The 17288-nt window shown below is 50.5% G+C and overlaps 1 protein-coding gene across 1 annotated transcript; it reads right to left on the reverse strand.

The window, feature by feature from the left end:
* Positions 1–1775: 1775 nt before the first annotated feature.
* Positions 1776–9526, reverse strand: TFAP2C (transcription factor AP-2 gamma). Its single transcript, XM_035548319.1, has 7 exons — positions 9479–9526; positions 7917–8393; positions 7660–7711; positions 6260–6482; positions 5439–5557; positions 3938–4079; positions 1776–2061 (listed from the first exon to the last, which is right to left on the reverse strand). The coding sequence occupies exons 1-7, from the start codon at positions 9524–9526 to the stop codon at positions 1776–1778; spliced, it is 1347 nt and encodes a 448-aa protein (XP_035404212.1).
* Between the last annotated feature and the right edge of the window lie 7762 nt (positions 9527–17288).

Consider the following 17288-nt stretch of genomic DNA (forward strand, 5'->3'; position numbering starts at 1 on the left):
ACAGTGGGCTGAAACCAGATGGTAGATCTATCAAATTTCACATGCCAAGATTTTGCAAATATTTATCATTAGAGACAGATTATTCTAATAAAGTCAGATGCACTGGAAGACAAAGATGGTAAGATTGACTTTTATTTAGAGGAAGCCTTGCAGTTTGTGTTTAGATTTTAGTTTGTGTTTTATTTAAATAGGCAGCTAGCATGATAATGACATCTTAGGAAGAAAAAAAAATATTCTTGGAGATACATAGCATGTTTAATTGAAACCATTAGTTTTACTGGCAAACAGCTCTATATTTCTGTTCTGTTAATCTGAACAAAGTGCTGCAATTATGACTCAATACATTATGTCCTCTAGTGCTACTCACCCCACATTCCCAAAGTATAGAAAGAAAAAACCGTTTTCAGTTAATAAAACATTCCATGCTTCTATCCAGAATATTTTTATTATATGGTTATCATATACATCAGAATTATATTGGGAACATTTACAAATATGTAAAGATAGTTCAGAACCTCCATTATTCACATACACACTAACTCACACACTCATTTTGCATGTCTAGTCAGTTGTCAGGTGAATGATGCACAAAATTATTGCTTTGTGAACATACACCTCAGATTAGATTTAATCTTCAGTGGCAAGAATTGAGATATTTTTTTAAAAAACAAATCTTAAATACCCTGTATAACATACCTGTGCATAAACCTAAAGATATGTTTAGCTTACCCATTACCTTTGAAATACTTACCAAAATTAAAATTTGAAACCCATTTATAAAAAAAAAAAGTATTAAAAAGTTCACCATTATTTACAAATCCGATTAAATTACACATAAATAAATATTTACATTCAACACACTGCTTCCCTTAGTACGCATAAAGCCTCCCTGGAAATATTTTTTGGCCTTAATAGGCAAAAAAAAGTTCAAAAAAAAAGTTATGTGCCTATTCTTTCAAGTTTCCCCCCCAATTTAAAAACAAGACAATATAAATACGTCAATAAAGCTGCAATATCCTTAAACACAGAAAGTGAATTTTCTAAAAGCATTTTCATTTTCAACTATTCCTTGTTAAAAAAATATCAAGATAATATCAACTGCAGCCAACATTACTGCAGTTTTTAAAAGCCTGAATATTTCCATAAAAATAAGCATGTCAAATGCCATCAGATAATTTTACATTTACCAGGGTTTTAGTACTCTCCTATGGTAATCTGCAAATAAAGGGGGAAAAAAAAAAAGAAAAGAATAATCTTACTATTTTCAGGTGTTTATAAAAAAAATTAATGTACATAAATCTATATACCATTATTTAATACTGCTTTATTGTTACTGTTGCGTTAAGAGAGAATAAAACCCTGATATTTTTATCTGATAACAAATTGACTTCCATCTAAAATCTGTATCTTAAAAGCTATACACGAAGCTGGTCACCTCTAGATACTTAGATGTGGAAAAGAAATCTAAATATATCTTTTTGCATATTTCCATCCAAACCCTTATAGCACCACTTTTACAGCAAAGGATGTCAATACACCTGTACCAAGTACTTATCTTCTGGTAATTGCTTCCACAGATAAGGGATACTGCAGCTTTTAGAAAGACTTGTCTCATGGATCCAGGAGGAGTGAAGATCCTGAATAAGATGATTTTTTTCCTTGTTTTCCCTTTCTTATTTAAAAAAAAAAAAAGTACCCAAATTTCTACGTTCCCCCGGCAAGAAGATCCCAGTCTGTGTTAAGGAGGAAGAGTTTAAAGTCTGGTTTCTCTCCTTTTATTTCCTGTGCTTATCCATTTTATCGATGGTTTTGTTGGTCTCTGCAGGGCTCTGGTCGCCAGCGTTCATGTATGTTTTGTCTGCTATTTTTAATGCTTCATTTAGGTAGTTCTGGACGGATGTCATGGCAGCACAGATGGCAGCACTCCCAAAGCCATGTGTGATCAGGCTAAAATGAGTCAAACAGCCCTGGATGCCAGGGTCCAAGATGGGACTAGGTCTCGTGTTTCCAAGAGGAGTTCTGTCCTGAGTGAGGAGGTCTGTGAATTCCTTACAAATCTGCCTGCAAGACACAAAGTGACCTCACTTTATACCACGGTAGGAATTTGTGCAAAAACAAATAAATAAAAATAATGGAGAAAAAAAATCCACGTCAACTATTTGGCTGTTACATGGGAATTTAAAGTTTTCAGATATTCATTACTCCATCAACAGCAAGACAGCAGTGTTCTCCACAGTCCAAAATTAAAGCTCATTTATTAGTATTGGCATCTGACAAACCTTCTGTTTTTATCTGTGTCACACAAACACATACCCACGCTGCAGAATAATCTCTCCACCTCTGCTGTCTGGCTGGCTCGGCATCATTTGCTCTAGATTTTCAGGGAGGGCTGGGATGTAGGGCTAGTTTCTCTGAGAACTTCCACAGCTGTAGTTACGCGATTTAGAGAGACTAAAGCAGCTGAAGAGGAGATCCAATCTAGTTGTGCATGTTGTACGTACATCCCCTCTCTCATAGAGACCTAGGCCCTGATCCTGCAAACACGAACACATATGCCTGGCAAAACACGAATGGTTAATAACGCTCCAGCATATGTTGTTTGCTGCTTGTAAATCTGTCCCCTTGATGTGATTTCACTGGAGATGAGCAATCCTAACAGAATCATCACTTTATCAGAATTTCTCAAATCACAAACATCTTCCAAAAGATGCCTGCTATTAGGGTTAATAACAATACCAATAATAATTCTAAAGAGCCAAAGGGCTCATGTTCAATAAGCATAAGGTTTAAGCTATAAGAGAAACAATATATTTCTATGAAATATAGTCTTGGTAAAGGAGGTTTCTTTTTCAGGGAAAGATTGATGGATTAATTCAGCACCAGGAGGAATGTGGAACCCCTGCACGGGGCAGGATTTTGCTTGCCTAATCCAAGCAAAGTCAAAACAACTCTTCTCATCAGTTTAACCAGGCTTTTCTCAGATCCTCTGCACAGTGACAGTGCTTTCAAAGCAAGAAATTGCACCAGCCCAAACCAGAAAACATCTCAGACCAGGATGGATCATAATCTATGGGCTTTGGTTAAACGTCAGTGTGGGAAGGGGACAGTGAGCTCTCTAGCCACTGGTGTAAGATAAGCACAGCTAAACACAGGTATTTCCTACCAGGGACCTGTTCAGTAAATGCTCTATTTACAGGTACAAGTGTCTGCAGAACAGCTCTAACAAAGCTCCTTTACCCTTCCCCTGTTCACCAGGATTTATAGTACGAACTTAGTTAAGAACAGGGACTTCTCACATCTGCTAAACGTTGCCTTTCACTGAACTAAAGATCTTCAGCCTTGATACCAAAATGGGACTACCCACACTTTGATCCCTAGAGTCCCACGGGGGAATGCTGTTGCCAAAAACAGCAGCTACAAGGACACAGTGGCCGAGCTTGCCTTGCACCCGGTGTGCCCACCAGTAACTCGCCGTGGAGGTGCACATGTCTCTGCCTCTCTGGGCTGCACGCACGCAGGCAGGGCAACCACCAGCTCCCAGTCCCGTCCCAGTTCAAGTTCCTCTGCCACACCTGCCCCCCAGGTCCTCAGCCCTGTCTCACCTAGGGACATCTTTTTCCTAGAGATACAGCTACCCTGGTTAAAGACTTGGATTTTTTTTTTTTTTTACTACTGTTTAAAAGAAACAAACAACAACAACAAAAAGTGGTCCAAACTGCTTTAGAATTACCATACAGGGTTATTATTATTATTGGTTCAGACTAAAATAACTGCTGTCATAGTTGAATTCAAACCAAAACCAAGCAAGAATTGTTTCCTCTCCCTGATTACAATTACACATGAAAATGTAGCAAACTGTCCACAACCACAGATACTCATGGTCAGACAAAACCACCTTTAAAAAAGAGGGAAAATAATGCAAAGCCAGAAAACTTACTTTGCAGCAAGAAGCATATTCTTCCTGTTCGCCATTTCGTTGCGGCCCATGTGTGGTCTAGTTAAATATTCGGCCACTGCTTTGGAAGGAAACTCTGTCTCGCATACATAACCGAAGTCACGGGCAAGATGTACAGCTTCACCTGGCGTGGGCAGAAGGGAATAGTTATTAAATGTTGCAGTGCTTATTTATTATAAGGAGATCGGGGAAATTAAGCAAAGCAGGGGAATAGATTTCAAGAATTTACTCTTTTAGAAAGGGACACATCTATTTTTCACCATACCATTCATTACCATTTTCTAATCAATAGATCAGTGTTCCTTGGTAAATTTGCATCAAGAAAAAAAAAACAACAACACTACGTGATGACAGCTATGAAAAAGAATTCCCTTCCCTTTACTGGAAAAAGCTTTCCTTTTGTTTCAATGCAGATTCACTGCTTAGCAAAGACTAGAATTTAGCCTATAACAAATTTCCCACTGATATTTAAAAAAACTTGCAACTAAATTCCACCGATGTAATGATTTTTTAGTACATTTTCTAGCTCCTTTATAATAACAATGTTCATATAAAAATAAAATTGGAAGGTTTATAACTACACAGCTTTTTTCATTAAGGCAATTCCATCATGCACAAAAACACTGGGCTGACATCATCAGGCTGTACCTGTAACACACACGTGTGCGTGCACACGCACATAGCCTCTCGGGCAGCTCTTAAATCCAACTTCCAAAATAAGGTTTTAAATGGAAGTTGCCGTATTATTTCAGCTCATGCAGAAATGAAATAGCAGCAAGGTATTGTTGGATCATTTGTCATGTTTCAATTGCTGCTTCTGCTCCTATTAAGTTGTACCACTACCAGGAGCTGCTTTCAACAGCAGCACAAAACATAACCCCACACAGACACGTAAATACACCCTGCCGTCAGCTTAACTGAGAGGGTCCACATAGCATGTTACAGATTAAAGGGGCTCCAGTTTCCCATCAGGAAGTCAAAAGCTATAAATCTCACTTTATATGCTTGTTTATGAGAAAAGCTTCTGAGGATACCGCAGAGGTAAGGCCAGGCATTGCAGGCAGCTGCCGCGGACTTCAGGTTTCCCAGTAGGGAACCAAACCCTGCGATGTGCCGGGTTTCACCCCTTTCGCCTTCCCTTAACAAAACCCCAAACAACCTCAGAAAACAGACTGGACAACCCAGGCGTTTCGCAGAGCCTGGTGCCCACGAGGGAGGGATGCCATCCTGGCCCGCGGCTGGTGCTCGGCACAGCGGGGCTGGGTAGACCCGACTGACAGCAGGGGGGCGAGGAGCCCCCCAAAGGCACCTCAGCAGGTACCTGCTGCCCTGTCCCCAGCACGCTCACTGTCAACTATAAACACGTGGAACCCCCCCCTCTATTGAGTTCATCAACTTCCCAGCCCTTCCACGCCTGTCCTGGAGGATAAAAGCTGTACACAAGGGAAAGGAAGTTTATTTTTAAGACACGTTCAAGACTGACCTTCCACCAAAGATGTCAATAGTGTCACATTTGCAGCTTTCCTTCTACCAGCTGGAAGGTTCAAGCCAATTTTATCCAGTTTTTCCCTTAATGATCTGCCGCCATTTTTAGATTTGGCTCTGTAATTAGGGGGGAAAAAAAGGCTTTATTTATCTTCAGGGGACTTTTTTGTTTTGTTTAAAAAAAAAAAAAAAAAAGATGAGAAATTCCAGTTACTGACATTCAATAGGGTTCTACTGGGGGTAAGATAAAAAACAGGCTCTCTTTTCAAGTGACCTACTTTTAAAATGCTTTACTACAAACCAGCCAGGATGAAACACAGCAGAGGTCAAAATCAAAATGTTTCAGACTGCACCACTGAAACCAGCAGCTGTAGAATGATCACAAACCAAATTAAAAGTGTGTGCAAAAAAAGGACACACGAAGTCTCCTTGTAACGATGCAACAAGATCACGAGATTTAATCCAAAAATCATTCCATGGGGAGACAGTTCGTCACAGGAAGAAGAAAGCTCCACGAGCAGTTTTAAGAGACAAAAATCCGATTTTCAACAGCAAATGAGAATTGCTGTCAGAGCTGTTAATAGCACTTCTCTCCGAGAAGTGGCAGAAGTGCAAAGAAGTTTTATTTCCAAAGCCAATTAGGATTCAGCGTTGTTGGGCTTCTGAAAAATCTGAAGTTTGATAAAAGGCTTTCTTAGCTCGTCATTGTGCTAATCTGGCCGCAACCACACACACCAGGCGCAGGGGGGGGGGGGGGGGGGGAAAAAGGATCGCTAACAGCCCCGGTGCGGACGGCTGGGAGCAGGGGTCGCAGCCTACCTTCTGAGTACTCCTCCTAGCAGAGAGGCGTTGAGACACTCCGGGGGCGAGAGCCGTCTCTGAACCTCTGCTACTGTCACTTTGTATTTGGACGTGGAGCTCAGGAGGGAGAGCCTCCCCGGAACCGAACAGAACACTTCGTTGGGGTTTATGACCACTCCGATTAATCCATCCTTTTGGCAGGGGAGACTCAGAGCACTGTTTTTCGTTAAGGAAATGGGACCTGCAGGAGGGAAAGCAGGTATTTTAGGAAAGGGAAAAATAAATACGGAGTGGCAAGTGAATATTCTTTGTACGAGGACAGACCAGGAGATGGGATTTCGTTTGGCACTAAACGCTCCCCACGACCCAGTCCCCGAACACCAGCGGTCTCCTCCACGCTCCAGTTCAAGGAGCTGCCGAACGCAACTAAATATCCTTCTTAAAACAAAACCGAAAAAAAAATACACAAGGCACCCCCCAAAAACAATACTGAAAAAAATGTGGTATTTAAGTTAGCAGATCCAGTCCTATAAAGAGCCCGATAGAGGCGCAGACAACAAATCCACATCCCTCGGCTGCTGGCAGCAGCCCGGGGCGGGAGAAGCCTCCCAGCTACTGCCGGGCTCCCCTTCCACCGGGAATTTAATCCCGGCAAATTCATACCAGACAGCACAACAGGGCTGCCGAACTGAAAGTAAAGCCCCGCTGGGGAACGGCTTCGGCGGCTGGGTGCGCAGGGCCGGCAGAGGCTTGGCAGGGGCACAGCCCGCAGCCAGCCCGCTCCTCCATCGCCCACCCGCTGAGCCCCAGCCGGGGGCTGCTGGCGCCGCTCGGAAAGGGTTAAAAAGAGCCGAGGTCTGCCTTGGTCCCTGGAGGGGGCAAGGGCTTTGGTGCCGCATCTGACAGCGGAATAATTCTCCCATGAGCTAAACGCAGCAATCAGCGCTCTGCCAAACACTTCTGCTTTTCCTCAGTTAGGTATTTGTTTGAAGTCTTCTGGAGGAAACTTCCACTGATTTTTTTTTTTTTTCAAAGCACAAATTTGTTTAAAAACAAAAGCGGAAAAAAAAAAAAAAAAGGGAACCCAACCCTACACGACCGTCCGCCTAAATTGAGTCAATACGCCCTTCCTGCTCAGGACCCCGGCCACAAAACCGCTCCGGTTACGGTTTATCCGAGCAGGCTCATGCCGACCGAGTCCCTTTCCGAGGCTGGGGAAGAAGTTAAAGGGGGAAAAAAAAAAAAAAAAGCAAGGAGCCCCCCCGGGTGCTGCTCTCCCCCGGCCCACGGGCACGCTGCGGTGGCCACGGCAGAGGGGCCGGGACCCCCCCCCGGGGGCTGCCCCAAGCCTCGGCCGCCCCGATCCCCACGGGGACCCCCCCATAACCCAGGGGGCGGCGCAGGGCCCCCTCACTGACCTTTCCTAATGACCGTCTGGTCATGCATTAACAAGTGTTGGTCCTCCACGTTCTGCAAAGAGAAAGGGGAGAAAGTTGCACACACCTCGAGAGCTGCGCGGGGGGGGGGGGGGGGGGGAGCACGGCCTTTGGGGCCGGACTGGCAGAGGCGGGCTTCGCCCCAAGGTGCGGGGCAAGAATTTGGGGTGAGCAGGAGGACGGGGGGGAGGCTCCGGCAGCCGGGGGACAGGGAAAGGCGGGGGGGGGCCGAGGCTTACCTGCACCTCCTCCATCTGGTGGGCCATGTCGTGGAGGCCCAGGTTGTCGGCCAGGGCGGAGGCGTCGAGGCCGTGGCCGTGGGGCAGCAGCAGCTCGGAGCGGCGGTACGTTTCCCGACGGCCTCCGGCCGAGCCGCTCTCCAGGGCCGAGAGGTGCGGGACGAGGCCGGGGCGGCCGTGGGGGGCGAGGCCGGCCGGCTCCTGGCCCTGCCGGGGGGGCCAAGCGCCCTGCTGCTGGCTGGGGGGCGGCGGCGGCGGCTGGTGCAGGGGATTGATGGAGAAGGGGTCCCCGAGGTGGGAGTAGGGGTCGCTGGACTGCGAGTAAGGCAGAGGCTGGTAGGGCGGGGGGAAGTAGGGGGGCTGGAAATCGGAGGCTCCTGAGTGGGAGAGCGGCGGGGCCGGGCTGTACAGGTGCTGGCTGACCGCCGAGAGGTGCGGGAGCCGCGGGTTGCCGTTGCTGCTGCCATCGTGGCGGTCCTGGAAGGCAGACGGGGGGGGGAAGAAGGGAGGTGGCGGTCAGTGGGGGGCACCGGGCGGCAGCCGGGGACATTTTCTGGCACCGGGGGGCAGAGGGAAAGCCGCCCCAATCCAAAACCGGGGGCTCTCCCCCCCTTTTTTTTTTTTTTCCCCCGGCACTTCGCGCAGGAAATGAGCCCGGCTCGCAGGGAGGGGGTTAGGAACCAGTTCCCACCGCTGTCCTCAGCGCGAGGCTCTCAACTTCTCCAAAGAATCATTTAAAAAAATAATAATCCCAGTCACCGGCGGGGCCCGATTTACCCAGCCCCACGCTGCCCCCATGGGGTGGCGGCTCCGAGCCCCGGGCAGGGCCCCCCCACGCCCGACGGCTGCCGGCCCCGCTCCTCCCCTCGCCCCAAACCCCGGCAGGCACAGATTAACGTCCACATGGACCCGATCCTGGGCGTCAGCGACTTCTGGCCCCACGGTCGGTAAAATACCATCGCTGGGTAATGAGAAGTGATCGGGGTCCCAGCGGGGCGTGAACCGGGACCCACAGCTCGTCTGCCGGAGCCGGGGGAGGGCACGGCCGTGTCGGAGCCCAAAACCCGGGAGCAAACCCTGCGGGGGGTGAGAGCCGCTCCCACCGGGGATGGAAGCGTGGGGAGGGCGCTTCGGGACGGCTGCAGCCATGCCGCGGCTCCTACCTGCCCCTGCCGCCCCGAGGGGGCTCCCCGATCCAGCCGGGGCTCCCCCTTTCTGCTGGGGCTCCCCCACTTCTGCCCGAGGCTCCCCACTTCCCCAACTTTTACTTTTCCGACTTGCTCCACGGGGCGCAGCCCTGCGCCTGCAGGCACTGCTGCGTGCGGGGGGGTACAGGCTCCTTTCTCCCGGCTGGGGATGCCGGGTTTTTTTCCCTTTTTCCCCAGGATTTGAGGGGGGAAAATGGTTTAAAAAAAAAAAAAAAAAAAAGCAAAAAGGAAAGGCTCGGGGAATGGAGGAATCCCGGCTGGAGGCGAGCAGGGGGAGCACAGCGGCCGGGGGGCTCGGGGCTGCCCCCACGGCCCCCCCCGTTCCCCACCCGCCCCCCTTCCCGCTCTTCTCACCTCGCAATCCTCTTCGTACTTGACATTATCTGCTAGTTTCCACAACATGGCGTCCAGCCTCCAACCCAGGTGTGCGGTGCCGAAAAAAAAAAAAAAAAAAAAAAAAAAAAAAGCAGCCGAGAAGCTCAGCCCCCCCCCCACGGGCGGTAAATCCACGTCGGCGCTGGGGAAGAGGAGCTGCCCCCCGGACGGAGCTCAGTTGTTGGCAGGCATGGAGGCTGCTGTCGGACTAACCCGCCGCTCTAATGGTCACTCGGGTTTTTTTTCCCTGCCCAGACGCCCTTAATGGCAATAGGATTATCATAACTCCTCCCCAGGGATGGCTCGGCACCCGCGGCCGCCAGCCACTCAGGAGGGAGCGCGCAGCCCCCGGCCCCTCCTTCCGCGCCGCGCTGCGCCCCCGCGGGGGACGCGCGGGGCTGGGGGCACGCGTGGGCACCCCCCGCAGCAGCGGGGCCGCCCCCCGAACTGCCCCCACGCTTCTTTTTTTTTTTTTTTTAGTATTTTTTATTCTTATTTATTTTGGGGGAAGGTGTAATGGGTGTGGAAGGATTTTTTTTTTTCCCACGCACACGCGTGGAAGGAATTTGTTGCAATCCACGCGGGGAGCTGCAGCGCCCGTACCCCAGAAGCGCCACGGGGCCGGCGGCTTCTGGGCGAAATAAATCGGGAAAAGTTCCTCGCCGGAGCGTCCGAGCGCCAGTCGGAGCGCAATTTGCATAATTGTCAAGAGTTTTGACTTACTGATTACAACTTGTAAGCTACCGATGTTTAAGGTATAATTTCCTTAATTAGCCGGCGAGATTATTGCAGCTGCCTTGGATCCCTCGTAGGTAAAGCAGCCCTGATTCAGCGTCCCCGGTGCGAGGCGGTGCGAATCGCGGCGCTGCTCTCCCCTCGTTGTTATTTCAGCCCTTAACGAAAACCTCCCTGCCCGAACTTCTCGGCACAACTCGGGGCTGGGGAGCCAGGTGGGAGGCGAGCCGCGTTTTGGGGAGCTGGAAGCACACTTTCATCGGAGCTCCCGAAATGCTGCCCTGCCAAATTGCCACCTCTCTGCAGCCATTTGATCTGCGCGCTTCTGTGTGTGTCAGACAAAATGAACATCGTTTGCAAAAGCAACGACTTCTCCCAGTGTTTTAAGGTGCATCCGGATCGCTGCTCATTTACATGAGAGGAGCAAGTGTTTGTTTATTGTGACAGGGACAAAGGATGACCCTGGCCGGGGCTGGCTGCGGAGATGTCGGCTATCTGTGTGCCCGGGGAGCTGCTGGTAAAGGCCCGAGCAGAGCCACGGCTCGCCCCTTAAACTACATCACCCCCCCTCCTTTTTTTTCCTGAGCACCGCAGAAAAAAATAATAATAACAATAATATTAAAAAAAAAAAAACACCTACCCACCTCCCTCCGACTAAATGAACGACCTAAAAATAAAGCGAGGAGGACGGGGGTGCTGCAAGTAACTGTTGGAGGTGTTATCTGCCTTATCTAGCACGCAGGTGCTGATTTGCAGCACTCGCATTAAGCCCATCATCAGCAGGGACTCCGCATTATCATTTTTGGTGGAGTCTCTATTTATTTTTTTTAACGACGGTGTTTTTCTTCCAGGGATGTTTCTTTGAAATGCAGTTCGCGACGATTATTAGCGAGTGTGCTCGCGCTGCTCCTGGCGTCATTAAGACTAGGAATCTAAATAATAAAAGACAGGGGGAGCTTAAAGTTCATTTGTATTAAAGGGACAAGATGGATTTAAACAGAAACGAAGAAGGGAGCCGTCGAGCTTCCCAGGTTTGGGAAGATCAGCTCTCCTCCTCCCGGAGCCGTCCCGCACCGTGTGTAACAACGTCGGAGATTTTTGTCGGAACCTCGGATTTTCTTTCTGCTCAGAAACGTCACGCTGATTTTCTCACTCTTGAGCATTTTCAAGGTCTGAACACCTCCGTTGTGTTTATTTTGGTGGCCAGGAGCGCGCCGATGAATCCAGTTTCTCCTTATTTGTTTACACACATATATCAAATACATATAAATAGAGGAGTGGAAGAGGATGAGGGGGTTAGAAGAAATTATCTAAACAAGGCGCCCGAAATAACCACTTGGCTTCCTCGAAAACAAACCAAGAAAGCAGACGAGGAGCTAAAAGCGGGGAAAGGCTCTACAAACTTTCCCAGACATCACTCCCTCCTCCGGCTCCCCTCACAGCGCCCGGGCCGCGGGGGCTCCCCCTGCGCCCCCCGGTGCCGCCGTCGAGGGATGCTCTGCGGGAACGCCAGCGCAAACGGCCCCCGGCCGGGCAGCTCAGGCCCTTTTTTGGGGGAGAGGGGGAGAAATGATGCTTTTTGAGCGCCCCCTCCCCGAAATGAATCCCCTGCGGTGCTGCTGAGCCCGAGGTTGCGGCGGCCTCCCCGGGCACTGAGACCCGAGGAGCAGCCAGGGAGGTGGCTCCTGGCAGGTGGCGGCTCAAAAAAATACAAATAAATTAAAATAAGTGCCCGTATTTTGCGGGCATCGCCTATTTCCAAGAAGAAGGGGCTTCTTGCTTCCCGGAGGCTGCCTGCTCCCGCACACCTCTCCTTTTACGAGGCTGCACGGTCCCGTGGGGGCCCACAAAGCACCCCAGGTGTGAACTCGCTCTATGGAGGGGAGCCAGAGCCCGCTGCTGAGCCCCTGTCGCTTTCAGTAGTTTTCCTATTTGGCAGCAATTACAAGAGAGCGTGGGGATGCTAATTAGCTCCATCCCTCTTCCTCTAAAAAAAATTATTTAAACGCATGCATATCTGGAGCCCTAATGAGGCCGCAGCAACCTGTCCGGATTGTCGCCTCGGCTCCTGCAGAGCTTTACAGAGGGAGCCGCTGCCCCGGCCCCCGGCGACTTTCCTGTACCTTCCACGCCGGGTCCTGGGGGGCGGCAAGAAGGTGTCGCGTGTCGTGTGTCCTATGTCGTGTGTGTGTCCCCCTCTTTCCACCCCCTCACCCCGCGGAGCCTGCGGGGCTGCCAGGGGCAGGACCCCACCGCCCAAAGCCCCCCCGGAGGGGGGGAGCGGAGCCGCCCCCAGCCCCGGGGGGATTTTTTTGGGGGTCCCCCCCATCGCCCCATATCCGCGGTCCCCGCCCCGCAGGACGGCTCCCCCCGGGCCGCGCCGCCGCCGGGATACTTTGGGGCGGTTTTGCAGCGCTCCGCCGTTTCCCCTCCCCTCCCACCGCCCCGGGGGGAGGAGGGGGGGGGAAGAGGGGGGCATCCCCCGTGGGAGCTTCCCTGGCCGGCGGCAGCCTCTTCCTCGCCCTTTGCCCCCCCCGGGGGAGGGCAGCGGCCGCCCGAAGGCTCCGGGCTCCACCGCCCGGTCCCAGCGGTGCCCCGGGGCCCCCCCGGGAGGTGGCAGCGGTTTTAACCCCCCCGCTTCCACCCCAGTCCCTCCCCCGGGTGTGCAGCGTGGCTCTGGGCACCCGCCCCAGCATCACACGGGCAGCCGGAGCCCCCCCGGGGACCGGGAGCATCCCTCGCTCCCCGCCGTTTGCCCCCGGCGACAACAAAAAGCAGCCGGGGGGGGACGGGGATGAGCCGTCGGGTGCCCTCGGCCTGCCCCCGCTTGTGCAGGAGGCGAGGAGAAAATGTGCCCACGGCGGGGCTGCTGCCTTCCCTGGGCATTCCTCTGCACCTCGGGCTCCTCATCCTCACCGGGAGGGGAAGAGGTAACGGTCCCTCGCCAGACTCTGCCAGGGAAAAGGGGGGGGATCAGCCCCAGGACCCCTGCATCTCTGCCCAGTGATCCTGAAGGACCTCCTGGAGCTGTGACATTTTGCCTGCAGTGGTGTGATCGCTCCACGCTGGAGGGATATTCTGATTTAATTTCTTTTTTTTTTATTCCCTCCATTTTCCATCCAGCGGGAGCAGCAGTGGCATCGGCTCCGTTGCTGTTAGCCAGAGCGCTGCTCCGAAGGAAATTGTTGCTAGACCGTGTGTGTAATTGGGCTCAGGTCGTTAGAGCAGGAAGCAGACTCCACATTAAAAAATAAAATCAGGACACCACAATGCTGAATGTGAAATCAGAATACATATATTGAGTTATGCCCTTTTCTGAAAAGCAGGAAGAGAAACAGCTTTTGGCACGATGCGCATCATTCATACTTTAAAAACTAAAGCTGTGATGGATCGTACATTCCTACAGCTAATTGCTTATACTACAAGAAGAATAAAAGCTCCAGTACCACAAAAAGAAAGAATCCCATAGGCAAAAACAGCAGAAAAGCAAATATTTCAAATACAGGCACAGAAATGAGCTGAAAACACATTGCTCAGCGCAATTCAGGCTGCAGCTAACACAATTCCTTCAATGCAAGCCTGCCATTCCTTTTGCCCTTTCGGGAAAAGGAGCAGGCATTGTCACTGAGCTACATTTGCACTGTAAAAACATGTCATTAGATGCTCTCTTTACCCTTTCCTCTGCTTTCAGGGCATATGCAGACTATACGATACCTTAAACGATGCGCCACCTTTTAAGGAACCAACTGCTGAGGTGATGGTTTGGGGAAGGTTTCTCCACTGATAGAGATGGGCACCAGTACGAGGGGTCTTTTCTGTCTCATCTTGGAGGGTTCTGCAGCTCGTGCAGCCCGTGCTCCTTCAGGGTACTCGGCAAGTGTGTTTTTTAAATTATCCACCCCTCCACACACGTATATATACACACACATCAGGTTTAAAACCCGAATAGATGCACCAATTCAGCTTTAAAAGTTGGTTTTGAAGACATACCAAAGGAGTTTAGAAGAGATGCAGCCAGTACGTGCACATAAGAAAGGAATTTACAGTACAGCTCACCTTTTTTCTACTTACCTTTCACTCTCCAGTCATCTTACAGGGATGATGAAATCAGAAAACTGACCTCGATGTCAAGAAAATGGGTCACGTGGGCTGAAGCTGAAGATTTTCCCCGTGGGCAATTTAAATAAGCAAAGAAAACAAATTCACTTACTCTTTTACTTCTGTAGTCTAGATTCTTGAAAACCTCTAATCCCTCTAAATAGCCAGCCTTCCTCAGAGTCCTCCACCCAAACCTGGCTGCACAAAATCTGAAATGTATTGCACACAGGGGAAAAGCATGGAGGGAAAAAAATAAACTTTTAGGGACAAATACAAAGAGTCCAAACCCTTTGACTTTTTTTTATCATTTAGCAGCAAAGAAGATCACAAGGCCACTGTTTTCCCTTGCATGTCCCCGCTAATAGATTACCCCAAGTGTTTGCTTAATTGTGATGCACTGGAAAATACAGAGGTTTTGCTGGCACCATGTTTCCTCCTTTGTGGCGTTTGCCCATTGCTGATAGCTGGTGAGCTGCAGCACTGCTACATGGCAAGGGGAAGCAGAGCTCTGCGGGAAAAAAAAAAAAACAACACAAAACTGCTGGCAAAAATTACATCAGTCAAAACTCTACACCTAATGCACTCTGTCATTTATAATCACACTAATAAGGCATCAGTGAAAGGCTGTCAGCATTACAAAATATCAGGTGCCAGCAAAAGAACTCCAAATTCTTGCAAACCTGCTCCAAGCTGCATTCTCAAGGACTGGATTTTGCAGGTGTAGCTGCAGAGACAGGAGTCCGCGATGACGTTGCATGGTAACTGTAGCAAACATCTGCAGGAGAAGATTTTTTAATAGCTCTATTTTTTCCAGGCAAAATTATTTGCAAAACTTCATGCAGTACTGTTGCTGCAAAGGCACAAAGGAGATACTGCAAGGTGTAAGCATTCACGCCGCTTAGCAGCCTCTTATCCATGTTCCCCTAATTGCATGCAGGTATGATTGCAGAGGGACACAGATTTGGGATGTCCCTTTCACTAAAAACCTCCTTGCTATTCAGTGATACAATGGAGGCAACACTATGTGGGTGCTTCAGTTCAAATCCAAATCAGGCAGCATTTCAGGCATCTTTAGTTTTGGATTTCTCATTTTTTCTGTCATCCCCTTTCCTGCACACATGGACTCGTGCTCCAAGATGTGCCATCACTGCTGTCGCTACCCAAGTTTTGCACGGGAGCAGCACTGCGATCAGGCAGCTGTGGCTCTCGTGCCCGATTCCCAGCTCTCTCTTTGCCTGCGCTAAATTTCTGCCTGCTGGAGTAAAGTGCCCAGCACGCACCAGTCCTGAGAAGCCTAAATGCGGTAAAAAAGGTGTTTTCTGGATTTCCAATCTCTGCCAAAAGTGTTTCAGGGAAGAGCTGAGTGTTCCTGTCCCGGTGGGTTTAGGAGCCCCTGTCCTGATGCCACCCAGCAGTACAGTTCAAGCAGCTTTGTATCGTTTACCACTAGTACAAAAATCTGTCACTGCAAAGCACGCGGCTAGCACAAATTCACTTTCCCAGTACAAACGTATTAAAAAAGATGTGGACATTAACTTGGTACCGGCAGCTTTATGCCGCATGAGATGTCTTTCACCCACATCACTGCATCCAGATGTGGTCCACCACGTTGTCACCAAAACAAACTCCCCAAAACAGTGATACCAACGCTGCCTGGAAGCATGTGCATCGGCTAACTCAGCAGGAAGGCAGCCATGAGGAGTGCCTGGTCCGGATGAAACTTGTGCTGTTAGACGACACGGTGGTCCAGAGTGCCGAGATTAACAGCCCCGGGAGCACGGCCTTGGACTGCAGCTGCAGGAAGGTGAGGAGGGGACACGAGAGGAGCAGCTCCCTCCCTCTGGGCACAGGGGAGCCATGGGGCAAGAGCCCGTCGAGGAACGAGAGGGAACTTTGAGGGCAGGGAAGAGTTCTCGCAATCCCGAGTCGCGCTGCTGCAAGGCGGCCGGCTGCCTCGGAGTGCCAGCCCTGGTGCTGAGAGGCGAGGAGCACGGCCACCACTTCCTTGTCCTCGGCTGCATTAGAATTGAAAACAATCACGGCAGCGAAACAAAACCAGCTCAGCTGAACAGATGCAAATCCAGCGGCAGACATGGGCTCAAACCAGGTCAAGCTGCACCCATGCAAATTACGGGTTACCCCGGAGCGCGCCGTGTCCGCACCGAGGGCGGTGCTGGGGCGCTGCCAGGCTGACCCAGCCGCATCCCGCAGCGCCGGGCAGCGCCTGCCCCGGGCAGCAGCCTGGCAAAGAGCACCACCGTGCTCTCGTAGCCCCTCAAATGCATCTCTCCTCGGAGGCTCTGCCGGTGCAGCCACCCAGCGAAGCTGCAGAGAGAAGACAAACTAGCCCGAGGGGAGATTTGCTAGTATAGCTAGACCGATAAAGCACTCCTCTTGTGTAAACACAGAATACACCAGCTAAAGTGCTCTTCTGTCAGCATAGCTTATCCCAGCATAGTTTTGCCAAAGGAATCCTTGCCTGTGTTTCAGCGAGACTGTAAATCTGTTGGAGCGTGGTTAGGAGCTGCTCGGAGCAACAGCACCACGAGCAGCACAGATCTCCGCACCGGGTCAAGTTTGCTCCCAGGTTTCCAGGGCACAGTGCTGTTCTGGCAGGGCAGGTGTCGTCTGCCCATTCCCAGCCAGCACATAAAGCCACTGGAGGCCAGGGAAATGTGGCCAGGAGGCCAGAGCCCCATGGAGCAACCAGCTTGCTGGGAGCACCCAGAGCCTGTCCATGCCCAGGGCACCAGCTGCCAGTTATGCCTGTGGCTTCTTCCAGCAAAGAGAGCCAAACCTCATCAACCCCACTGTGCCTCCTGGAGCCTAAACCTGGCCCTGCTTAATGGCGGTGGCACGTAAATAGTCACAGGGAGGCTTTGCAATGAGTGGGACGGAGGGATGGGTTTGCGCTGCTGCTGCACAGCTGGTTGCCAGTGCTGCCTTCCCAGGGGAC

This window comes from Cygnus atratus, chromosome 16 (genome assembly GCF_013377495.2).
Source record: "Cygnus atratus isolate AKBS03 ecotype Queensland, Australia chromosome 16, CAtr_DNAZoo_HiC_assembly, whole genome shotgun sequence".
Classification (NCBI taxonomy): Eukaryota; Metazoa; Chordata; class Aves; order Anseriformes; family Anatidae; genus Cygnus; species Cygnus atratus.

What these genes read in the sequence shown, in the direction of transcription:
- TFAP2C (XM_035548319.1), bottom strand. Translation starts at nt 9,526, where the DNA reads ATGTTGTGGAAACTAGCAGATAATGTCAAGTACGAAGAGGATTGCGAG. An exon ending in ACCAGATGGAGGAGGTGCAG is followed by an intron (nt 7,712 to 7,916) that starts GTAAGCCTCGGC and finishes TTCTCTTTGCAG; the next exon opens with AACGTGGAGGACCAACACTT. An exon ending in CTAGGAGGAGTACTCAGAAG is followed by an intron (nt 5,558 to 6,259) that starts GTAGGCTGCGAC and finishes CCCTAATTACAG; the next exon opens with AGCCAAATCTAAAAATGGCG.